Source organism: Candoia aspera, chromosome 11, assembly GCF_035149785.1.
Source record: "Candoia aspera isolate rCanAsp1 chromosome 11, rCanAsp1.hap2, whole genome shotgun sequence".
Taxonomy (NCBI): domain Eukaryota; kingdom Metazoa; phylum Chordata; class Lepidosauria; order Squamata; family Boidae; genus Candoia; species Candoia aspera.
The window spans coordinates 7,482,728-7,508,476 of NC_086163.1; the positions used below are offsets into that span (position 1 = coordinate 7,482,728).

At 41.3% G+C, this 25,749-nt stretch overlaps 1 protein-coding gene across 1 annotated transcript in view; it reads left to right on the forward strand.

Annotated features, from left to right (window-relative positions):
• Window positions 1-24,673, forward strand: part of LOC134503936 (polycystin-1-like protein 2) — a 64,766-nt gene extending 40,093 nt beyond the window's left edge. Inside the window, exons 27-41 of the mRNA XM_063312906.1 lie at window positions 492-712; window positions 1,677-1,893; window positions 3,697-3,918; window positions 5,541-5,746; window positions 7,124-7,220; window positions 10,536-10,676; window positions 11,076-11,261; window positions 12,152-12,479; window positions 14,276-14,409; window positions 15,384-15,511; window positions 16,747-16,907; window positions 17,775-17,985; window positions 21,171-21,272; window positions 21,731-21,862; window positions 24,050-24,673. Coding sequence (XP_063168976.1) covers window positions 492-712; window positions 1,677-1,893; window positions 3,697-3,918; window positions 5,541-5,746; window positions 7,124-7,220; window positions 10,536-10,676; window positions 11,076-11,261; window positions 12,152-12,479; window positions 14,276-14,409; window positions 15,384-15,511; window positions 16,747-16,907; window positions 17,775-17,985; window positions 21,171-21,272; window positions 21,731-21,862; window positions 24,050-24,178 — 2,615 coding nt within the window. The 3' untranslated portion in view covers window positions 24,179-24,673. The remainder of the gene's footprint in view (window positions 1-491; window positions 713-1,676; window positions 1,894-3,696; window positions 3,919-5,540; window positions 5,747-7,123; window positions 7,221-10,535; window positions 10,677-11,075; window positions 11,262-12,151; window positions 12,480-14,275; window positions 14,410-15,383; window positions 15,512-16,746; window positions 16,908-17,774; window positions 17,986-21,170; window positions 21,273-21,730; window positions 21,863-24,049) is intronic.
• The last annotated feature ends 1,076 nt before the right edge of the window (window positions 24,674-25,749 follow it).

Consider the following 25,749-nt stretch of genomic DNA (forward strand, 5'->3'; position numbering starts at 1 on the left):
CATAAATGTTTTTCTGAGACAGTGTTATAATGCGGATCTGAAATGTGGTGGTTTGGCTCCAGAATGAAGTGTTAGAGTAATTGCTGTGGAACCTGCCATTGGTGGCAAAATATGTTTCTAATATTGAATCCTGTTTGCGGTTTGTATTTGGAGGGGACCAAGAGGAGATGTGGAGTCTGGTATATGAAAGTAAAAGGAAAGGAGGAATGGAAGAGAACAGGGAATGGCAGTTAGAGATGGATGTTCCCAATGACCGTTGAAAATAATTTTAAGAGAGTGAAGGGTAGGTAGGATGGGTTGAGAGCATTCTTCCCAAATCTTGTACCTTCCAGATATATTGGAACTACAGTTCTCAGAATTATCAGGCATTACAGCCCTTCACACATTATGTTAAACCATGGCTTCCAAATCATAAAAACTGGCTTCACAAAAATAGGTTAAGCCAAAACTAGACAAGCACATGACATTTCTTTTTCACTTGATCTCATCAGGCAAGATAGAATTCACATGGCAAGAAGCGATGATTGGCTTTGAAAGCTCCCTTCTGATGTTTCCCATCAACTTGCTCATCGTCCAGATCTTCAGGAATGTCCGTCCTCAGTTTAAGAAAGAGCAGAAACCAGGGAAAAGTGGACGTGTGTCCCCTGACCTGCCTTCTCTTCCCCATCAATCTCCCCAAAGTGTGTCGCTCACTGCTGAAGCTGTGATCAAGGCAAGTCATTGGAATACCCAACATTATTTATGGCAAGTGAGACTGCTGCTTGACTCATGCAAGAGATCCCATCTCAGATAGGAGGCTCAAGTAGTGAATGATGAGCAAGAACAGCCTAAGACATTTTGCTTTCTATGGCAGAGCAGAAAATGATGCTCACATGCATCTAAGTCATGAAACATGGTATCCAAATCCCACAGAGGGAACTGTCCCACAAGTATGTCTCCCCGTTGTTGGCTGTTCAAATTTGATAATAACTTTAAAAACAAGAGGTGAATGCCCATATTACTTTATTAGAACTCTGCTGTTATGATAGCTGTCTCAGTCTGCCTAACTGTAGGGCCAGCATTATTGAGGAGTGAGATTTCTGTCTGGAAACCTCTGCCAGTCAAAGTAGACAGCACGACTGCTACGTGCAGTAGCTAAATTTTGTGCTGCTCCAATGATAATAAGGCAAAACTGGTTAAAGAAGTAGGGGTTTTTGCTTACCTCTCTATTTTATCAATATTTTGTTTAGCTATCTTTTAATACATTTTTGAGGATATATTTTACAATATAACATTACAACATAACCTTAATATATTGGACCTATTAATGTTTAGGTGAATAAATATGTCATTGTTGTAATAGGGATCTATAGATTATTTATTTATTTATTTATTTATTTATTTATTTATTTATTTATTTCTCAAATTTAATTAATTTAGCTACTGCACGTGTGATGGCTGGCTTGGTTGGATTTTGGAGAGTTTTGGAATTTTTCTCCTGGCTCCATCCAATTTCTGGAGGAGGTCTCCTAGTACAACATGGCAAAATCAAAGCTCTCACCCCAAATAGGTCATCTAACCTTGCTTTAGAAGAAAATAAGAAAATGTGGTTTGTTCTCTGGAAGGCATGCAAGTGGCATCCCCATGATTCTGACCAATCCCTTTTTTACTATCATCCTCTTGTCAATTTCACCCAGGATATTAGGCGGATTGCCAATTCCCTGTTCAAAACCCTGAAGGCCCCTTTGCCTTCCTCGGATCCCGATTTCAGTAAATCGACTGACATCAACAAGCTGCTTGCCTTGGTGGAGGACATTATCTGTCAGCAGAACAGGGTGGGAGAGGAATTTTATGATGAGAGCAAAAAGAAAGACGACCCAATTATCATTACCCTCGGGCTGGTGGATTTACAAGGTAAGTCATACACGGCAATTTCAGATATGGCAGGATTCCCACAAGTGAACGGGACGGTGCCATCAAAACTGAATCTGGCCTGGCTGGTAGGAAATTCTTATGCGTGTTCACATTTTCTGGGAATGGGGAATGCCTTGTATTTGAGATGGATATCAGCAAAAGGTGCTTGAATACAGGATGCATACTGGAAATCCTGAATATCAGGAAAACAAGCTGGGGAGGATCAAAAAAGTCAAGATGGAGGTTGTGATGACACAACTGAAGCTCCATCTTTTTTTTAACATGTGCCATCAAGAAAGAGTTCAGTGTCAATTGCTCGGTAATGGCCACCATATTGACTTGTTTGACTTCCCTCCCAAATGCTGCAGGGAAATTGGGACCTTTAATAGGGACAGATGCCTTAGGCCAGCCTTTCTCAACCTTTGGACCCTGGAGGAACCCTTGAAATATTTTTCAGGCCTGGGGGAACCCCTGCACATTCAGGCTCAAATACAGGCCAGAAGGTACAAAATTATGATATTCTTTTCATGGGTAGGCCTATATATATGCATTAGCAGTGCTCTTAAACTGAAAATAAAGAATGAAACTTACCTCTTGAATGTGAAGTTGCCCAAATTTAACATAAATTTTTAAATATATCGTGATCTCCCAGGGAACCCCTCGTGACCTCTCGCGGAATCCAAGGGTGCCACGGAACCCTGGTTGAGAAGCTGCCTTAGGCACTCACATGAAGGGGGGCCATCCACACTTGCATTTCACCTAATTAATTTAATTGGTAGTTCTCAGATGGATCAATAATTTCCCCCTAAGGTCAGCCTGGATATAAATAAATATAAGTAAATAATATTTATTTATTTACTAAATTTATATAGCTGCCCATCTCGTGCTTGTGACTCTGAGCGGCACACACAATATTACAGTACAAGAAGTATTTTAGAGTTTCAGGGTCCTACCCGTGTTCCTAATTACTCACTCTTGAACTTAATGGACAAAGAACATGGAGAATATATATATATATATAATATATATATATATATATAGTGGGACGCGGTGGCGCTGCAGGTTAAACCGCTGAGCTGAGCTTGCCGATCAGAAAGTCGGCGGTTCGAATCCGCGTGACGGGGTGAGCTCCCGTTGCTAGTCCCAGCTCCTGCCAACCTAGCAGTTCGAAAACATGCCAATGTGAGTAGATTAATAGGTACCGCTTCGGCGGGCAGGTAACTGCGTTCCGTGTAGTCATGCTGGCCACATGACCATGGAAGTGTCTTCGGACAAACGCCGGCTCTTCGGCTTTGAAACGGAGATAAGCACCGCCCCCTAGAGTCGGACACGACTGGACTTAATGTCAAGGGAAACCTTTACCTTTACCATATAAATATAAATATAAATATATAAATATAAATATAAATAATGGATGTGGAATACAGGGAGAAAACAGCATGTTCTCCCTGTACATATCCCTCACCTCTTGGAGTCTTCCAAAGGCCTTTTGAGGAAGAGAAACTAATAAATGCAGGGAAATATTAGCCAATTAAAAAAATAATCTCATTTAGTGGTGGTGATAGTTATGCTGGTTGTTCTTCCCACTTGTTTCTCAGGCAGGAATATGCAAGTGATCGGTGCACGGTTTCCTCTCCTCTAGTGAGCTAAGTCTTTTGTAATTCTGGACAATATTACATGTGCTGAGTGCAAAATTAAGTCAGTGGAGTTTGCTCCCGAGCACTTTCATACAGAATTTCAGAACAGTGGTATGTTTTTATAAATTCCAAATATATTTCCTCCCTCCCTCCCTCCCACCCTCAGAAAAGAGAAGAACGCCAACCCCAGAGAGCGGGATGAGGGAAAGGCTGAAGCATCCGGATTACAGATGTTGCCTCCATGCCCAGCTGCAGCATGTGGAGATTGAACTGGAACTGCTGGGGCCTCATCGATTCCAGGACCCACAGAGCTACACCCAGGCAGTTAGGCAGGTGCAGCACATGAAAAGCTTTTTGGAAAGTCAGCTCTGCTCTGCAATGCCTGACAGTGAAAGGTAAATAGTGCGCCTACTGCACAACAGCGGGAGGGGGAATAGCCATGCCTGGGGATGGCTAGGGCCCTAGAGCGACTTCTGATGGACCTATTATACTCATGGTCTGATAAAGAACTCTTGCCCATCCAGATTCTATCACATGTTTGCTTTTATTGTATTTATTGTATTTATAACTGTTCTGGTTTTAATTCTATTTGATTGTAAACCGCCCAGAGTCCCTACTTGGGAGGGAGATGGGCAGTGATAAAGTTTGATAAATAAACAAACAAACAAATAAATAAATAAAAACATCCAGGACTTCAGCACTAGCTTGCACTCATCCCTGACTTGACTTGCCAAATGATTTACTGTCATGAGTGCCGTTGAGCTGAAGACATCAGCAAAACGGCACACATGACAATACCAAGGAAGCAGAGGAAGGGACTTAAGATAAGCATAGCACGCACAACAACAGACACAGACCCCGGCCGGATGATTCAGCCATCAGGACACAAAAGAGGAAGAAGGAAAGACAAAGACAGGGCGGATCACGAGGCACACCTAAGCTGTCAGCAAAGCGCAACGGAGATCGCCCAGCTGACAGCAATCACCGGCTAAAGGAAGAGACAGATTATGGGCAATCCCGGGGCACCAGCTGAGGCCCCGCAACCCTTCACCTACCGGCACGAAAGCATGCAGGACAAAGGGGGGATGACGCAACCCAAGGTGAGGGGGCGCTGACCGGCGCGGGGTATTTAAATCCCGCACCGGCGCGCTCCCTTCACTCTCAGCTTTTTTCGCGTCTGACACTACGTTTGAATAAACCTGAACCTGCTCTTCTCCGAATCAGCGTCTGTGTTTTACTCAGCGGTAGGTAGCGCATGACATTTACAGGCCTTCCTTCCTTCCTTCCTTCCTTCCTTCCTTCCTTCCTTCCTTCCTTCCTTCCTTCCTTCCTCCCTTCCTTCCTTCCTCCCTCCCTCCCTCCCTCCCTCTCTTTCTTTCTTTCTTTCTTTCTTTCTTTCTTTCTTTCTTTCTTTCTTTCTTTCTTTCTTTCTCTTGTAAAAGAGGTCAGCTATGCCCATTGTACAGCTGTGGAAGAAAGAAAACTGAGATTAACTTACCCAAAGTATGGCAGAAGAGTGTCTTTAACCCAATCTTTGAAGGTCCATACTGGACCATGGTGGTGACTCTCATTATTCAGAACCTGCTTATATTTTATTTAAATATGATCATATTACATAAACCTCCATCATGGGAGAGTGATATTTGTTGCATATACACGTATATATACTCTCTCTCAGACTACATACACCTAGCTTGATCAATGATCTGCCTGTTAATTAGAAACAAAATTAAGAAATCCTTGACAAACAAAAGAAAATGTGGGATACGTATCTAATAAATAAAATCAATCAGAGGTAGGCAATATCTGGCCCTGGCTCATCAACAAAGCCAATGGTGAGGGATGATAGAAGTCCCAGCTACACAATAGGCCTCCCTTTTATCTTTTGCCAAGATACTCCTTCTCCATTTTCCCACCAGATGTATTTGACATTTTTGCAAATGGCGTTCAGCCCTGGTGCTACCCATTTTCTTTGCTTCTCCAGGAGCTCACCAGCTCCAAGTCTTCCAGGAGATAGTAAGAAGGAATTGACACCTAAAGGCTTACCTTGGTGGTGCGTGTTTGTGGGCTGGTTCCTGGTGATCCTTACCAGTGGAGTCTCTGGTTTCTTCACGATGCTGTATGGACTGCATTATGGCAAGGATAACTCCATCAAGTGGCTGATTTCCATGGCCATCTCTTTCTTTGAAAGCCTCTTCATCACCCAGCCATTAAAGGTATCTTTTTCTTGTGTGCTTTAGCTCATCCTTGAAAATGAGGGAGTGCACCTCACATGTGTTTACAGAAAGGTTGCATGCCTAATCTTCATGCCTCAATGCAATTTTAAAATAATTTATTTATAAAATTGGTTACTTGCTTATCACTAGAACCACCACCCCAAAGAGAGTTCTACAGAATAGAATTTAAAACCACAAGACTGCAACAAGTTAAAACCAAAAAAGGACAGTAAGTTAATAAGGACAATAATATCAATAACCCATAAAACAATATCACAAATAGATTGGCAATGTATCAAAATATTTAAAAATCAGGACAGCAGTAACAGTTATACTGAGTATAACTTAAGAGCAGTTGGTCAGCTGGCAAAAGGCAAACTCAAGATCCCTACTATTGTCTTGTATAAAGTTCTTTCTCTTTTGAAATGGATTTGGACTGGACAATGTTCAAAGAGAGGCGCCTGTAGCAAGCCACAATGATGTCAGAATGATGATATCTACATCAGGACACTGTCATGCAAAGCACATGACTATGGAGTGATAATGATGCAGGTATGTCATGCTCCATGCGTCATCATTGGCTTTCATGTGTCCCCTCATAGACAACCATGATTCCTCTGTGAAGTAGGACATGGCCCCAACTCTATTTAGGAAGATCCAGTTATGAGCCTTGCCATATCAAAACTTGTTTGATTTGAAAATTATCCCCAAAGTGCTTTATTGCCACTATGCTTTCCCTCATCTTGCTTGACTCCCAGAGATGCTCTTTGAAACATGAACTGAGTAGCAGGTGGTCTCTGAATAGAAAATGCTCACAAGCCCAGGAGCAAAGTGCAAGAAGGTGTGTTTTTCAGTTGGCTGTGAAATGAGTGGACAAAAAACTCCATATTTCTCCATGGAAGAGAGGACCTGGAGTTTTCTATGGTCTACAGCACCCCAGTGCACTACTGCAGCCAGGGGCATGTGTAGTATGGGAAGAGGACAGTTACAATATGGACCTGTGGTTGCACTACATGGTTGTTTTCAAGCATCACCCCTTGACCATACTTGATGAAAGTGTAGCAAATGCATTCCTGTAACATGCTAAGCTTGGCTAGTTTCAACCTTGATAGCCATTTGTGTGTGTGTGTGTGTGTTAGTGTTTTCTGTAGACTCTGCCAATTTGATTAATTCAAATTAGTTCAGTGTATTAGGCAAAATGAGAAAAGTGGGTTAATTGAGTAACATTCTGTCTCCACTTGGAAAACAAAACGGATGTTGCTTTTTTTTTTTTTGCTAATGCAAAAGGGGCAGCAGGATAGGAAAAGGTAGTATGTGGACTTGGACCCAAACATCTCAGCAAAAGTTGTCTTCAGACTTGTACCCTTTCTTTTCTAGGTTCTTGGATTTGCGGCTTTTTTTGCTCTGGTTCTGAAAAAGGTGGAACAAGAAGATGAGGAGAACACATCTATTGATGGTCCATTGTCTGTCTCAGGTAATCTATTTAATTCTTTGAGACTTGGAGCAGAGAATCTGTGGCTTTCCAGATAAATCTGAATGTGTTTCTAGCACCTCCTGGTGAGGGATCCTGGAAGCTCTGCTTTAGTAACATCTGGGGAGGTAATATCTGACTTGAACAAGGCAAAAATACTGTAAAAGCAACTGATAAAAAGAGGGCCAGTAATTAAACCACAGAATAAAACTGTCTGTTTCACAAAGAAATTTGCTGGAACACAAAAAGTCTCCAACAACCAATGAAAAACAGCATGGAAGATGCTGAAATACATCTCTTGGGATAAGATACCTCACAGTCTGGGCATAAGGACCAAAAAATCATCCTTGTTCTATCCAACTATATGGTATTTCCATCAAAAGTGGAACACAGAGGATAATCTATCATTCAGATTTTTAGTAGTGGACAGTACTATAGAGGTGGTAGGCTCTGAGCCTGGATCTAAGCTATGGAGCAATGATAAAATGTGCTTTAGATGTTTGGACTATGTTCCTAATATTTGCCTTTTGCCATACTTTATGGTGCTCGTGGGAACTGAAATCGAAAACACCTGGAGGGTAACAGGTGGCTACCCCCTGAATTATGCTGTTGAGGTTTTAGAAGCAATTGCTGATATTTTGAAATATGCTCGCAAACAGTAGGGGTAAGCAGATGGATGGGAGGGATGATTCTGCCAGTTTTAGCTTCTGTCATCTCGTTTTTCTAAATTCATCAATTTTGGTTCCTTTGTTCCTTGTTATTCCATTTACAGATTTGGACTGTCATTGTGGCAATGGAAACCGATTTTAAAAATGCCCCCAAAATGTTACAAATCGTTATGCGTTTTTCTCCAAATACTGTATACAACACTTCTCTTTGCATTTTTGTTGCTGTGTAGTTTTCAATCGTTATTTCTATTTACAATGCAATAAAACTAAAGTACAATTAGTTTTGTTGTAAACTGTCCAGAGTCCCTCTTTGAGGGAGATGGGCAGTGACAAAATTTGAAATATGAATTATTTGCATGAATATATGCACCTTTGTGCAGATTTCCCCAACGTCCATTATTCTGGGGTTAGTGCAAACTTCCATGGAGTTTAGATTGAAAGGATAACTTTTAGCTTGAATAGTGGATCAAAAAAGTGAAATTAGATCAATTTACAGCTAGATGAGGACTTAATAAAGATCTCTCCCAACCTTAATATCACAACAATTATTCTAAGACCGGGGATAACACCGTTCCTTGGGTGAGCACCCCCTAACATGCAAAGGACATTCTAGAATGTCTGTTTTTCCAAGAAAAGGTGTTTTTGGCAACTTTGGTTTCACTAGAAAATGAGTGAAACCAACCTGGCCATCTGCCAGCTCCTACTGTCTTTGAAGAGCAAAGCACAGCACCATTTAGCCCTTTTCTTGATTATCTATTTTTATCTCCTCTTATGTTGAACCTTTTCTCTCCCCTTATCCCTCTCGATAGCTATGATGAGTGTAGGATCATTTGTTTTGCTTGATATCCATTTATCTACCTAGCTATCCATCCCTTTCTTATTCTTTATTGTATTTTAGCCTGTAATCTGCAGTGGTAGGTAAGTCTCTGTTATTCTGCATATCTAAACATTTAGCTTCTCTGTTGGGGCTTTGAAATCTGTTATGAACACGTATTTTAATACTGCTTTTCTTTTCAATAAGAGCTCAAAGCAAGTTGCATGGAAAGTGAATTCAGCATAAAACAAGGAGATCAAAGGAGTATCTTGGCTTCATGTAATTATACAGTCAGCAAGAAGAATAATTAAAATTGGTGGTTGATTAATATTTTTTACAATATTAAGTAGCCAGGTCAATAGTGTATTAGGACAAAGGAACATCTTATACATTTTGGAGATAAATCCCACTGTGTTAAATAGAATTTACTCCATAGTATATACTGTACATTTAAGAAGTAGCTCCAATTCAGTTTAGTAACTGAATGAATTAAGTCTGGGTATATCTGTACACTTATAGTTTTGTGATACACTATTAAGTGAAGTTGCAAAGTTTGTCCCTGAAGAATCCTCTGTGTGTGTGTCTGTATGTGTGTGTGTGTCTGTGTGTGTCCACATGTGCTATTGCATATAGGGCTTTTTAAAAATAGACCTCATATTTTTTATTTCTGTTCATATTTATTTTTATTTTTCACCACCTGGGACAATCTGTCTCCTTTCCTTCTGAGCAGATCAGCTTTCTCTAACATTGCATTTTCTGGGTAGATTCCACCTGCAGATTTAGATGTTGCCATTGCAACATATCTGTTGGATAACTCATTAGGGGAAAGTGGACTAAATTTGGGTAGCATTGCATGCATGCTTAGCTGCCTAGAAAAAAATCAAGTTTGCAGCACTGCTGATTTTTCAAACTTCCCAAGCAGTAGAGGATATCATTCTTTTATGACCAGATTGCATGACCAGCACACCAAGATCCTTAGAGCTTATGTATGGTCTCCAGAACCCCCCCAGAATTAGCCTTTGAATAATAATTTGTAATGCAATAGAAGGGGGAAATTATGAATGGCATGCTAACTATGTTCCATGAATCTAATATTGACTGGATATAAATCAAATCAAAAATGGTTTTTCTTCTACTCCACTCATCTTTTTATCTGCACTTCTCCCACTTTTGGTCATATGCCCCTCAGCATAAAAAAGGTCATATAGATTGAGAACAGGAAATGGCAGTAAATGGGGGAAGGGAGAATTACAGTAGATTCCAGTAGATGGGGGGAAATTGCAAACAGCCAGAACTGGATTTTTGTCTGGAAGTAATGTACAGATGAGGTCTGATGTTCCAAACAAATTTCTCAGATAATTTATTTTCTAGGCAATTTTCTCCTCTTTCTCTTACCATCTTAAGATGTGAGAATATAAAAAAGCCCCTTTGGCGGGACTTCACTGCAAGCATTTGAGAAAGCAGATTGAGATCTGTGAAAATGCAATGTGAAAATAAATTTGTTAATCTCTAAAATGCTACAAGATTCTTGGGGTTTCCTTTTCTGCAAAAGACTGTAACATAGTACCTATTTCAAATTTTTTAATTCTAAATTTCAGTTTCTTGCCCTAGCTTCTAGTAGCTAGACCAGGAGGTTGAAAAGCAAGGCAGAAATAGGAAAGTGCATCTGTTGCTTGCCAAGAAAACTGGATGAATATGTCCATGGATTCCAACTTAACTTAGATAGACTTAACCTTTATCTCCTAGATGGATCTCCAAGTGTTTTCTCTTCTCTGCTGTTTCCAACTAGTACATTGTAGAACAGTTAATAGTCTGTTCTGTCCTTTTTTGGAGTAGGTGATCCAAACCCTATCTTTGGGGCACGTAGAGACAGTGGAAATAACATCTACCAGCCTCCTCCTGCTACTGACATTGCGAAAATGAAGACTGACCGCGTCAAGGAGCAGAAAGCATTTGCCCTGATTCGGGAAATATTGGGTATTTTTTAATGCTTGTATTCTGAAAAGATTGGTGGAGGAAAGGAAGCTTCAGATTAAAGCCTGACTTTGCAAGGCTAGTGAGTGTGTCCAGATCCTTTTGGCCTCCTCGCATTCTTAATTTTCCATTTATTTTGAAAATTGCCACCAGGAGCTGTGATTCTTTTTGCTGTCCATCACTGACATCTGGGTGACCAAGTGTTGGGGGTGGGTGGGAGGGTGCATAAAACGTCAGGAAGCACGATTAGTCAGAATCCCTGATCTGAATGTGTTAGCAAGCCTTGGACAACAGAACCGTCCTGAGCTATGATTTAAAAAAAAATCATGTGATGAGTTCACCCAGCACCAGTCTATGACTTGGGAATATAACTTGTTTTCATGTCTGGCATCTTTTCTTCAGCCTATTTGGGATTCTTGTGGATGTTGCTCTTGGTTGCCTACGGACAGCGTGATCCAAACTCCTACTATCTCAACAAACATATTGAGAACAGCTTCACTGAAGGATTCCAAGAGGTTTTAAGTTATCAGGATTTCTTCAAGTGGGCAAGAACCACCTTAATCAGCAACTTATATGGGCCATATGAAGGTATAATGATATAGTTAGGCCCTTTGGCAGCTGTCTAAAACCAGAAATGAATATTTTTCTAAGCACCACTCTTATAAAGTTCTTCTTTATCAAGATTTATTGAGATGAACAGGATGGGGTTACAAAAATTCTAACAAGTGAACTACCTTTTATCTCTGTGTAGCTTTAGGTGGATTTTCTTTCTAATCATCATCATAAGGCCCATCAAGGAGGCAGGTCTCCTGAACTCTTTCACAGATACTTTTGTTGGTGGGGTAACTCAGAGTTTATGCTACAGGTCAGCAAACTTTTGAGGTGCTGGGCATTATCACCCAATAAGGAAGGAAGGAAGGAAGGAAGGAAGGAAGGAAGGAAGGAAGGAAGGAAGGAAGGAAGGAAGGAAGGAAGGAAGGAGTAGCCAAAATACTTTTTTAACGGCCATAATGCAGTTCAAACTCTAATAATCGAGGTGAATTGTTAGTTTTTTCTCTTAATTGCTTATGTTAAACTGGAAGTCAGCCGCAGCATACCATACATTCTGGAATATCTAGAGTAGTTTCTACAAGCATTCATATGACTGAAACCTTGTGAGATCCCCAGAGAGATCTCATAAGATTTTGCGGACCTCATTCCCAAGGTCTTCAATGATCTTATGCAAGAACACCAACATCTTCTGAGATCTGATGATTTTGCAAGATTTCAGCAAAACACACAGACACACACAGACACACACACATATCTCCATGTACAGGTGGGGGAATTGTGACCTCTGGGCATCAGGCACCATGTTTTCAGTCCTTGGTTTTAAGCTAAGCAACTGGGAAGGGGAAAATAACTTTGAAGCTCTGTAAATGAATGAAGACAGAATGGCACATTCAAACACTCCTTCCTTCTTCTCAAATCCTCCAAAGGTTTCATCACAGATGGCAACTCCAAACTGGTGGGCAGTGCTCGGATTCGTCAAGTGAGGGTCAAGGGCAGCTCATGCCCCATTGCTCCGAGCTTAAAGATGACCGTTAGAGAGTGTCATGCAGCCTATTCCTTTGACACAGAGGACGTGGGAGACTATGACATAAACTGGAATGGGTCTTCCCTCGATAACTCTTCAGAGTTCCATTCAGCTTGGCAGTATCAGAGCCAGGCAAGGCTGAGAGGACACCCCATCTGGGGCAAACTGGCTGTTTACAGAGGTGGGGGCTACATCGTTCACCTGGGGATGGATTCAACTAATGCCACCAGGTAACCTTGTTCTGTTACATGAGTTTGTTGGCCCCGTTGTTATTAGGGCAAAGCAGGGGCCTGGATTTGAAGAGGAAAGGATGAGTTGGGAGTGTATATAAATGTGTTCTGCTCACCTATTGGCTCCTTCTTAAATGGAGCACATCTTCTCCTGGTGCTGCACAAACCCAGAGAAAGAGAGAACCTTGACACCAGCAGCAGCATCAGGCCCAAGCATGCCCTAAATCACCTTTTCCTATTCAAATCCGGATCTCTGCATCACCTTGGTTATAACTGCCTCTCTTTTGGGATTGTCCTAAATGGCAAAGTTTAATCAATTAATCAGATCAATTGATTTAAACACTTCAGCTGACTAAAATGGGCTCACCCAGCAGCTGCTTTTAAAATTGTTGTTGTTCAGTCGTTTTAAAATTAGCAGGTTAGTAATCCTGGATCTTACGATTTTTGCTGTAAACCATTTTGAGAATTGGTATAAGCCAGTGTTTCTCAACCTTGCTGGCTGGGGAATTCTGGGAGTTGAAGTCCACACAGCTTCAAGTTGCCAAGGTTGAGAAACACTGGTATAAACAGAAAGTCAGAGTAGAAATGCAATCATAAATCAATAGAATTGGTCATGAAGAAATGCTCTTAGACAACCTAGAAATGCCTGTTCTCCATCTCTCAAATGCAGAAAGCTGAGGAAAAAATGCCCTGCTTTGTCTTTCCCTAGAACATTTTATTCATATTCAAGATTTTACAGATATAATAGACCTATTTGTCCCTAAAACTCATCACATGAATTGGTTTTCTTCAGTCCTGTAGCAGTTTTATTGTTATTAATCATGAATTTATGATTTGCATGTATGGTCAGGGCACTTTGAATATTCAGTTACAAACACTGCAATAAAACAGAAGCTCTTTAAAGTCAGTGATATTATTACCATATTGCAGAGTTATATGGGAAGACTTATGGTTGTATGCAAACCTATTAAAACTGAATTGCTGAATTAACCCATTCACTGGGTTTGTGAAAGCCAATATTTTCCATATTCAGCAACTCCCAGATATGTGGCTTTCATCTTCTATAATTCCCCAGCCAGCATAGTCATTGCTGAGAATTCTGGGAATTGAAGTTCTCACACCTGGAAGTTGTTAACATTGAGAAGCATTGGATTCTGGGTACTGTTGTCTTTCACATTTGGGGGGCTGGCAGGCATAGGAAACTCATTACTGGGGTTTTTCAGGTTGTTTGTGCAGCTGCCTCAAACCGGGAATTTGAGATTTGTTTGCGCACTGAAAAATTTATACAGTTCAAATATCTTAAATCAATCTTTTAAATAAATAATGAAATAAATAAATTTCATACCCTTCACTGGATAATATGAAAGCCAGTTTGGTGTCGTGGTTAAGGCACCAGGCTAGAAACCGGGAGACTGTGAGTTCTAGTCATGCCTTAGGCACAAAGCCAGCTGGGTGACTTTGGGCCAGTCACTCCCTCTCAGCCCTTGAAAGGAGGCAATCTTCTGAAAAACCTTGCCAAGAAAACTGCAAAGACTAGTCCAGGCAGTCTCCAAGAATCAGACATAATAGAACAGATTAAAAAAAATAACAACACTGGGGAATAGGGAACTACAAATGTGCTGGATTGAATGTAATTATGGGATTCCTGGGATAAGGGCTTTCTCCTTTTTGATGTTCCTTCCTGCCTAGATTGGGCATTGCTAATTCTTGCCCCAACTGGTCACGTCTTAACATGTGTAAGGCTGCAATGTTGTATGAGCGACTAATTGTCCACTCATTGATTTATACCTTGGCAGAATTCTCCAATACTTGCTTGATAACACCTGGCTGGACAGCTTTACCAGAGCCGTGTTTGTTGAGTTCACCGTCTACAATGCAAATGTGAACCTGTTCTGCATTGTAAGCCTCATGTTTGAAACCAGCGCCTTAGGTGAGAGCTGGAGGTCTTAGACCATTACAGATGTCTTACTTTCTTCAAGGACCTTCCTCAAGCTTTGGGGTTAGGGCTGTGCAACGCTGTGGATTCTTTCTCCAAAGCATGCTTCGGAGCATGCAGAGTGCTATGCTCCTTTTTTGTCTCCTTGCATGATGCCAAGAACTTCCTGACATTTTCCAATGTTTTCAGTCCAGCTAAAGCCCAAGATGAAACTATTATATAGCCAAGACCACAGCTTTTGGTCTGTGTAGGTTTGCACGTGAGAATCCTGCGGCTTTAATTACACTTACAATATGCACGCCCTGAGCCATCCTGTTGCACAACTGCTGCCTGCACATGAGACACAGTAGCACACACAGAAAAAAACATTGAAACAAGACCGCAGTTGAGTGAGATCCGGAGGTAGGGAAGGGCTCTGCCCACGTGAGCGTTGCTGTTAACCAGGCCAAAGTCTGTCATTGATCTCAGCTTTCACATGACAAGACGGGTTGCGGGATCAGTGATGTGAAAGAGTTTTCAGCTCTAGCAAAATCGTAGAATAGACTGTTCAAGGCCAAAGGAATTATGTACACTCATTCTACAGTATCGGCATGCTTCGGTATTGATAACCCAAATCAAGTTTGTGCAGAAATCAAATGGCCCGGATACCCATTTTTATTTTATATCACTTCAGTTCAGTGTGAGTTCTCACATCCCTGCTTTTCATATCTTCCACAAGGAATGGACCATCTTTTTACAGCTGCTAAAAGAGCTGGGGAATTCCCTCTGGGATGTCATCACTGTGGGAAAATACGGCAATTTGGGGGTGGGTTAAAGAAAGAGATGCATTAAGGGTATCTGAGATTTTGTTTGTTTGTTTGGGCAGCATGAAGCTGCAGAGGCCATGAAAAGTGGCTGAAGTCATATAGGTCCTCCAGCCTAAAGGACAGAATGTTTCTGTAGAGCTAATTCCTGCTTTGATTTTATAGGGGCTTTTTTCCCACGGGCTGAATTGCAAAGTATCCGGCTTTATCCATACACCGATGGTCTACATATCTTCGTTGTTGCAGCAGAAATAATCTATTTCCTCTTTGTTATCTACTACATGGTGGAGCAGGTAAGAGGAGCCCTGCTAGGTTGGATGGAAGGCCTGCAATTGCTTGATTACCAAGCTGACCCAGGTTCCAGGTCATGGGTCTCTGCTCTATAGCCTGTGAAGTCAACTGGCATAACCGAATTTCCCAAAAAAGTTTTTAAAAAATCCAAGCAGAGTGTGGCAATCAATCAATCAATCAATCAATCAATCAATCAGTCAATGATACCTTGCAAGCAAAACACAGGCCAACAGCAGACTGTAGCCAGTCTGATCTTGATTGATAATTGCCAATTACTGGCAGAAAACAAGCCGGATGGGCTGGCCGGCCTGTTTTTTGCTAGCAAGGGACAAGATGTGCTTTTGTGCCAACTGGCCATGTGCGGTGATGTCACTGTGCAAGGCTCCTTCCACAGTGGCATTACAGCATACGGATATAAAGAAGGTCTGAGCGAAGAATTTGAACTGACAAATAGTCATGAATTCAACTTCAAAGCTACCTGCCAGAGGAAGGGTGTGGTTTCCTTGTTGCCAGTTGTCTCAAGCTGTGCTCTTTGCCATGCTAAGCCTTAAGATCTTTTTGAAAGACTGAGTTTATGGGAAACCCAACAATCAAGTGCGTTCCACTAAAAAAAACAAACACCCTTTCAATATCATTAACATGAATAAATGTGAATTCAATGAGCTCATCTTCTTGTAATGACTCAGCTAAATGAATTAATTTGAATTCAGTCAAAAAGCCACCGGGCACGAATTCTACAACCAGAATAAAAATAATATCATTCTGCAAATACAACAGAGAATTCTGTGGTGCCCTAAAGAGTAACACTTCATATTTGGATGAGATGAACTGTGAGCCGGGAAAGTTTAAGCGATAATGAATTTGTCAGTGTTTAAAGTGCTACATGACGCTGTGGTAATTTCTGCAGAACATGATTACATCATTGGGAATGGAATCATTCTGCAGTGTTCAAGCATCTTTTTTGGGGGGCTGGGGGTACAACTTGTATTCTCTATCCACTTTCTCACCCGGTCCCAGTCCCTTAACTGTTTTGCAAAAACAGCGTGACAATTGGGTCTGTTTGGAAAAAATGGAATTTGGGGAATATGTATGAATAAACCTGACCATTACATCTGCAGTTGTCTATAGATAATCATCTAAATGAGACTGTATTGCACTCTGGTGAGTTATAAATGCTGCCTTTTCCACCATTGCTCACACATTGTACTACTGAGACCTGAATATCTTGTTCCAACAGGGAAAACTCCTGCGGGCTCTAAAATGGAATTACTTCCACAGCAAATGGAACTTGCTAGAATTGGCCATCATCTTGATCAGCTGGAGTGCCCTGTCGGTTTTTGTAAGGCGGATGATCTTGGGCTTAAGGGACATCAGTTACTACCAGGAGCATAAGGATGAGTATGCTTGATGCCCTGGCACTTTTTAAATGTACTGTTCCAGCAACAATAGAGAGGAAATGATTTTCAAATACATTAAATTGGCAATTGTGTGCATGTGTGTTATGTGTACAAACTAAGATATTTTGTCCAGTTTCCTTCTTCTGCAAAAGAGGTGGCAGAGATGGTTTCTCTTGGTGATTTTTGTTTTGCTTTGTTGCTGGTGTCTTTCTACACATCCTCCTTGGTTACTCTTGCTTCCTGGCTGGGAAAAAAAAAGGGAGAAGCTCTCTCCAAATGTCTTCCAATATGAGTTGACTGAAGTGTGAGAAGCCAAGGAGGTTTCAGATGCTTGGAAAGAAGATTATATCATAGAAGACAGGACTTTCACACACACACACACAGGCCAGCAATGTTGCAACTTGGTTCCATGCACAACCCCATACTGCCCTCATTTTAAAAAAAAAATCATCATTTTTCCTCTTGTGAGGTAAAAAAAAAAATTATCAGAACAGTAAATTCTGTTCCAGTCAGACTGAATAAGAATATTTTTAAGGTAAATGCAGGACAAATTTTCTTCACAACACTTATACATGTGAACCAAACATGAACCAATAATCAACTGCTGCATTCTTCTTCTGTGAGGAAAGATCTAGGATAGATTAGGATGAGAAAAACAGTAAGAGAATGACTAGATCATCTGGTGTGGCTTGGGACTAATTGAGAAGCTGAACCCAGGTTCTCCCAATTCTGGCCCAATTCTCCAACCCTGTTTCCCTCACCTGATGTCCTCCAGATGGATTGGAATGGCAGCTCCCAGAACCAAGGTGCCAAGGTTGCCCTAACCACTGCCACATACCAGCTTATTACAATCCCTGAATCTTCTTAGGTTTGTGAGCTTCAATCAAACCGCAACGGTGGATGCAGTGTTGGGCTACCTGATTGCTTTCCTGGTGCTTCTTTCCACTGTGAAGCTCTGGCACCTGCTGAGACTCAACCCCAAGCTGAACATGATCACCTCCACCTTGCGGAGAGCCTGGGGGGACATATCCGGATTTGCCACCGTGATTATAATCATGTTCCTGGCTTATTCCATTGCTGTGAGTAGTCCGGGGACTGTACTCAACCAGACTTAGCCTCCTTGTTTGTTTGTTCAATTTATATAGCATCTACATGGGTTGTTCATAAAGCAGAAAACTCTAGTAATAAAAAAGGCATTTTTTCACCAGCACCATTTCCCCAAACTTCAAATCCTGAGCAGAACTGGATGTTAGGAGTCTTTGCAAGTGCTGTTACTCTACAGCAATGTTCCTCACCCTCAGCAACTGTAAGAGCTGGCTGGTTAAGAACTTTAACATACTGGCTGGGGAATTCTGGGAGTTGGAGTCCACACATCTTAAAGTTGCTGAGGTTGAGGAACACTGCTCTGCAGCTTGGAAGTAAACCAGCTTAGTTCTCCAACACAGAACTGGAACTGCTTTCAAACTGGTTCAGAATCCTTATGTGGAAATGCCCTAAGTCAGGGGCAAACTACATGTTATACTAAATAAATACTCAGTTCCACTCTTCTTTTCCTCTGGAAACACATAGTTACATGTACCCTCATTTTATTCATGGGACAACATTCCTATGAGTTAGATTAGTTTAGGAAAGTAGGACTGGTCCAAAATTACCTTGTAGGCTCCATTACATCCTTTGCATGCCATGCAAACACAAAGCAAGGTAATAACAAGTCGGAGTGTCTCCTTTGCCAAGTTGTAAATCTTTTCACAGAAGCTGGAGATAACGCGGGTATCAGAGAGCCATTAAGGCTTAGTGTATTAAAAGAGTTTCTAGCTACTTGTACTTAAATAGTTTGCAGGCTACTAGCAGGAGATATTCAGAGGCAAAGACATGAGAACAGTCTGAAGCAGAAGTCTCAAAGTCTAGAGTCAGGACTGCTCCAGAAGATAAGCCAGGGGTCCAAGGGCAAGACAAAAAGCAAGGAGGACTTTGAGCAAGATGCTGCAGGAACACAGGTTTGAAGCAGTACATTTTTTTCATCAAAGGGAAAGAGTGTGGTGGTGGTTCTTACATATATAGCCCAAGTTTCTGGTGTGGCTTAATCAGGGGAGTTGCCAGCTTCTTGAGAAGACAAGATGACCATCTCTGCTCCACCCTCTGTAGGTGGAGGCATGTTCTTGGGCTAGCTGCCCTGCCAGAAATGGGCCCCTCGTTATCTGTCTGTCCCAACTTCCTCAGGCTAATAGTCCATCTCGTCTGTCTCTCCAGTCAGAGGAGACTGGAACAAGGAATGGGATCTTCAGCCTGGGTCTCCCTGGTCCCAGTCCAGCACCTTAATCACTACACTCTAAGGACAGGACATCTGTGGCCCTCTAGATGTTGTTGAACGACAGCTTCCCGTAGCTGCAGTCAGTAAAGCCAATAGTGAGAGACAATAGGAAATGCAGTTCTGCAGCAGCTGGATAACCTCAGCTTTCCTCTTCCTGGTTTTAATGTAAAAATAGCTGCCACCCAGTAGGGGAAAAAAACTGAAATGGGGATAGCACATTTAACTTTCCCTGCTGTGCCATTTCCTGGCATCAATGGGAGCTTTCCACAGGACAAGCTTCTTCAGTCTACTACTAAATTTAGCTCCCATAATCCCATAACCACCTACAGCAGCAATTATGGAAGTTAAACTGCAAGATATCCATGAGGCAATGTGTTGGGGAATCTGGTCTTATTGAAAAGCTCCTGCTGACTCACATTTGAGACTATTATAGGCAGAATTAGTCCATGTTTTGGAATGTTTTGGAATTTTGCAGATCCACCTTAGTTGGAACACTGATTTTTTTTTTTGTACAGTACTCCACTCTCTTTTAAAACATCCCCAACAGTCTCATTTTAATAAAAAATACTTCCTACTGTTTATTCCAGTTCATTATGCTTGGGACAGTTGCTTATCATACAGGACATGTAAATTAATGTTGTTATTCAGAACACTAGTTGTTCATACTAACTTTTTGGGGAGAAAGTTTGGGGCAATGATGGGGAGGCTGCAGATGAGTGATCGCTAAAACCCAAAAAGTTTAAACTTGAGTCCTCATTTTCTAAGTGGTGATGGATGCGGTTCGGATGTAGTTTGGTTTTTATAGTTTTTAATGTTTTTGATAATTAATAATGATAATGGTTTTAGGTATTTAAACTGCTTTAGCTTTGTTGTATGCTGCCCAGAGTCACTTGCTTGGTGAGATGGGTGGCTATATAAATTAGAGAAATAAATTAATTAATACCAGGTGAAATTAGAGCAGTAAGAGGGGCTGCACAAACTGCTTAATGGCAGCAGGCATCTTACTTGACTTTCTTGTTCACCAGTCCACTAAGAGCTTTTTCCATTATTCATTAATTCCATCCATTCATTAGTTTTACATCCGTCCTTTCCTCCAGGAACTCAAGATGGCATACATAGCATTTTCTCAGGCAACAGCTAGGTTGATTCGGCTGAGATGGAGTAGCTGGCTCAAAGTTCACTAGGGAGCTTCCATAGCTCAGGGAAGCCTGGTTAAACACTTCAACTTAGGCTGACCATACATCCTGTTTTGAATGGGACAGTCCCTTTTTTTAACCTTTCCAGACCGTCCCGTCGTTTTAATATAAATGTCCATTTTGTCCCATTTTCTTAAAAACCTTACTTAAAAATTTGAAAGTTCCTGCAAACCTGTCAGAATGCAGTCTGACTTTGGGTGGAAGGAGGGGAAGCTCAGCAGAAACGGCAGGGAAAAAGCCGCAGAGCTCAACCTGGCAGGAAACCTAAAAAGAAAAAAACAGGATCAGCTGATAGGCGGTGATCAAAGGGCGAGCTGATTGGCTCCTGCCTTGAAACAGAGGGAAGAATGTAAAAGCACGGCCAGAGGAGGAACGGCTTGTCGGGGACAACCATTCACTAGACTCTCCAGCCCAGCCTTGCCTCTCGCAAACAAAGGAATCCAAAGATTCCCAGCCCGAGAAAACCGGAGAAATTCCTGCCTGCCGATCCAGCCCGTCGTCCAGCCCTGCCCCATTTTGCCATCCCAATGTCCCGTTTTTGTCTCAAGGAAATATGGTCAGCCTACTTCAACTACTATTACATGGGATTATATTTGCCTTGACTCTTAATTGATCAGAAGCGTTTCCCAGCAAAGTGGTTCAGACTTGAACCATCCTCCCAGAGCATCTCCTTGCTTGAATAGCAAATGAGAAGTACATATTATGGAGAAAACAAAGTGCCAAACATCTAAGGTTTTTTGGTTTGCTTTACATGCAGACAAATCTAATATATGGCTGGAAGCTGAATTCATACAAGACTCTGTTTGATTCTGCTGAGACGATGGTCAGTCTTCAGTTAGGAATCTTCAACTACGAAGAGGTATGCTATCTTATAAATAAGGCCAATCAAATGAAAAGATCAAACAGGTGTTTATTTTATTTAGCGTATGGAGATATGTGGGCTGATCTTGATGAGTAGGAACCTGTGATTTAAATCTGAGAGAGAAATGTATCTCAGGAAAAAAATCAAAACTGAAATATACACTAATTTGGGGTTCAAATTATGCATGCTTAGCACATGCAGTAAAGCTTACTTTTTCATACACATGCAAAGGATTGTACCTAGTATAGCATTAAGCCTCCCCAACTTGAGCATCCTGCAGGTGTCTGGGCTTCATATCCCAGAGTTACCAAGCCACCGTGGCCACTGTTGACAATTCTAGGAGATGAAATCCATACATTGGAAGATAACCTGGTTAAGGAAAGCTGTGTTAGGGTTTATAAAAACAGTTTTTTTTTTCTTTTTTCCATACAGTGATAATATTCCTTGAATTTCAGGTCTTGGATTACAATCCTATCTTGGGGTCCTTCTTAATTGGTTCCTGCATAATTTTCATGACGTTTGTGGTGCTGAACCTCTTCATTTCTGTAATCCTGGTTGCTTTCAGTGAGGAGCAGAAACATTATCAGGTTGGTTCATAGAATCTCAGGGTTTAAGGGGGATATGAGAAACTCTGGAGTCTTCTGCAACTCTTCTGCCAAGTGTGCTTGGTAGAATGGTCACAGACTGGCAGTATGGTTTTCTGCCATTCTGTTGAAGGAAATAATGAAAAAAAATAGTGCATAGCTGAAAACGGATATACACAGTGCACTTATAAACAGGAAAGTCTTTAAAAAGCCATAAAAATGGAAAATTCATCCCTGATGTGGCTTTGTCTGGTTGGCATCATTGCCACCCCTCTGCAGCCCTTCCTTGTCCTTCTCCAATGAAGCGCAAGACCATCCTGTTCACCCAGAGGTTGTTCACTCTTGATTTCAAGACAGTCACCTACACTGGCGGGAATCTCAATATGCTGGTTTTCCCCATGATAAGTTCTAGCATGCTGAACTACAATGCCCTTCAATCCTAGATAGCACAGTCACTGGCTATACCAACTGGGGTGGTTGGGGTTTAACACACCTGGAGAATATCAGGGTAGGATACTGTGCATTAAATAAGCACAACACTGTGGTTCACAATGTGAATCTCTTTTCCTTTTCTTGATTATGTGCCATCAACCTAATTGTCAACTCTTAGTGACCACGTACAGTCCTTGACTTACGACCATTTGTTTAGCAACTGTTTGAAGTTATGATGGTGCTGAAAAATGTGACTTATGACCAGTCCTCGCACTTATGATTGTCGGAGTGTCCCTGTGATCAAAATTCAGACACTTGGCAACCAGCATGTATTTACAATGGTTGCAGCATCCCAGGGTGATCACCATTTGCAACCTTTCCAACCAGCTTCTGATAAACAGAGTCAAAGGGTAAAACCGGATTTGCTTAACAACGTGATTTGCTTAACAACCGTGGCAAAAAAGGTCATAAAATCAGGTGTAACTCACTTAATGACCACCTTGCTTAGTGATGGAAGTTCCGGTCCCAATTGTGGTCTTAAGTCAAGGACTACCTGTAGATAGATTTTCTCCATGGTATCTATGTGGTTTTCTTGATGAAAATACAGGAGTGATTTACCATTGCCTTCTCCTGCACAGTATGAATTGATGCCTTTGCCATTGTCGCTGAAGTGGTCATCTGCCTCCAGCATCTTCTTCTATTGCTGCTGCCCAATATAAGTGGTTGTTTTAGCTGGGCAGTGGGATGACCTTCACACCTTGCATGACCCTGCGGGAGTATATACTCTCGGCATGCACTCCTGATGTTCTTTGCTAATTCCCCTCAGGAACCTCCTCTGCCATGATGTGGTAGTACAGCAGGACTTGGGTTGTGTGTGTCCCTTTCCTTAGCACTGAAAATGCACTGCTGTTTTTACTCAGGAAGTCTCCTTGTTCTCAAGGAAGCTTGCAGTGGCCACAATTATTGATTGCAGAAGATTCTAAACAACACTCTTATTACCGAATGACTGGCTTTTTGAAAGCATCCCACCTTTTGTATCAATGGGAGTAAATCACATTGAACTTAGTAAAATTACACTGTATACTCAAATGAACGCAGAGCATCTGATAGGCTCCTCCTAATGCAAATCCCTGCCATGCATCCTGTTTTGACTCTGATTTTTGATGGGCCTTTCATGCAGTTCCAGATTTCATCTGCAGTAAAATATAACATACCGCTTGTGAATTGCTACTGGGGCAGGAATGCAAAAAGTATGCCCGGGGACTTCTGGGGAAGAAACGGCAAACGGAAGATGGCTCGGCAAAAAGCGGAGCCAGAGAGTAGACTGGCTCTTCATAATTCCTCTCTGTGCAAGGAGAGGACTTGAGATTGCCCACAAGCGCTCCAGGCAGTTACTCCTCACGAGGAAACTGCAAGATAACGGTCTCTGGTGGGTTTAGAGCTCTGGGAGACGAGGGAATAGCCATCTTGCTCAAACCACTTGAAAATGAGAACAATTCATAACTATCTACCTATAGATGCTCTATTAGATAAGGCTGAAAATACTATTTTTCTGTCCATGAAGGTGTAAAAGTAAGGTTGAAATCCCATGGCTGAGGCTACTGGGGATTTTAGCGAGCTATAATGTTGAATGTAGTCTACTGAGACTCTGCTCTCTTTCTAGCAATCCTGTGTTAACATAACATAACAAAACAATGTAACATAATATAACACATAACATAACACAACACAACATAACATTTCTGTATCTTTTTTAAGGCTTCAGAAGAAGAAGAGATAGTGGATCTCATGCTGAAGAAAATGTGCAGTTTTCTTGGAATTAAGTGCAAAAATGATTGCACTCCAGCTTGTGGCAAGCAGCTAAAAGCAGCTGTGAATGACATGTGATGGCTTGGCCATGATCTTGCTTCCCGTGTGAACTTCTAGATGGTGTGCTTACCTATAAATGTTGTGATTTCTGAGTTTGTGAAAGCTATGGTAGAAAACAGGACCCCATTTTTAGGAATCAAAAGCTTCAGCCTGATCTGTAATCCTGGAGTCTTGCTAATAGATACAGAAATACTTCCTTAAGCTATATACAACGGATTTCTTCTTTAGCATGTGCATGGCTGTTTCCTGTCACTACTCCTCAGTGTGATATAATAAATGTTAAGTATTAAAGCAAAATTGGGGTTCAATTAATTTAAAATTAGAAACTTGCTACCAATTTGGAATTGACATGTTTCATGTTCCTGCAAAACATTCTCTTTGGAAATGTTTCTGTGGCTACAGAAGTCATCGTGAATGAGTGGAAGGCCCTAGAAACTGAAATGAAGCTGAATCAGTCCTTTTGGTATGACATCTATCTACTGCTAAACCTCTCATGTCTGTTTGTTTGTAACCTTTAACTGGCCAAAACAGTGCATCATAGGCCAGCCATTTTTGAACCAAGATACCTCAAATGGGCTAACTTACAGAATGTGTCCAAAATCTGGGACCCATGATTCCCATGGAATTGAAATTTGGCAAATTTTATAAAACATTTTATGACATAATACAAAATGTCATAAAAAAATTCCTGTGGTCCTGATGTTTGACTGTGCTGTACAGTTCAGTATGAATGACATGGGCTATTTTCAAGGCAGATACATCTGTGAATGTGTCGCTGAATTTTTAAAAACCTTTCCAGTGAAGGCAGTTCATTGGAAGCTCTGCCATTGTTGAAGGCATCGGAGAATCTGGTAAGGAAATATCTCTGAAGCAATGACCCTATGGCTCATGGGTTGTCTAGTTTTCCACTACAGATCTGGTAAATATAATTACAAAATGTAAAAAAATGAAACAAAACACCCTCCTTTTGGGGGAATGGATTTACTGTATTGCAAACAAGCCTAGGAAGTGCTCCAGGCATTCCCACCCATCTTTTCTGTTCCAAATTACTCCTCAAAACATTCCATCAGGGGATTCCAACATACTTCCCAGAAAAGAAAAATGGATACTTATTCAATGTGAAGTCTAAGCTTTCTAAAGAAAAACGAACATGTTGCTATCTAGTGGTGGGGGTGCTTTAAAAAACAAAAACGACTAAGGAGTGATCTCATCTTGTTTCGTGTCAGAAATGCAGGAAATAGAAAAGGGGAAAGTATTAATTAAAATCTAAAAAGTTAAAAACATTTAATAAAAATATAAAATTTATATAACCGTAGCCCAGTGCCGGGCCACATTGATGGCAGGGGTGTTTCCGATCAATAAGTCACTGTGTGCATGTTGGTCCCAAAGGGCACTGTAAAAGATGGGTAGCTGTTTGAATATTGCAAGCATTTGCAGCAAATATCCTTTCCCTGAGGGAGAACCCCCCCCCCCATTTTTCCATATAATCTTTAGTTCTGGCCAAACCAGTGTGCAGCCTATTTAAACATCTCCAAACCGTCCACTCCTCCTCTGAACCTCCAGGCAACTCCTCAAGTGGTTCTATCCAA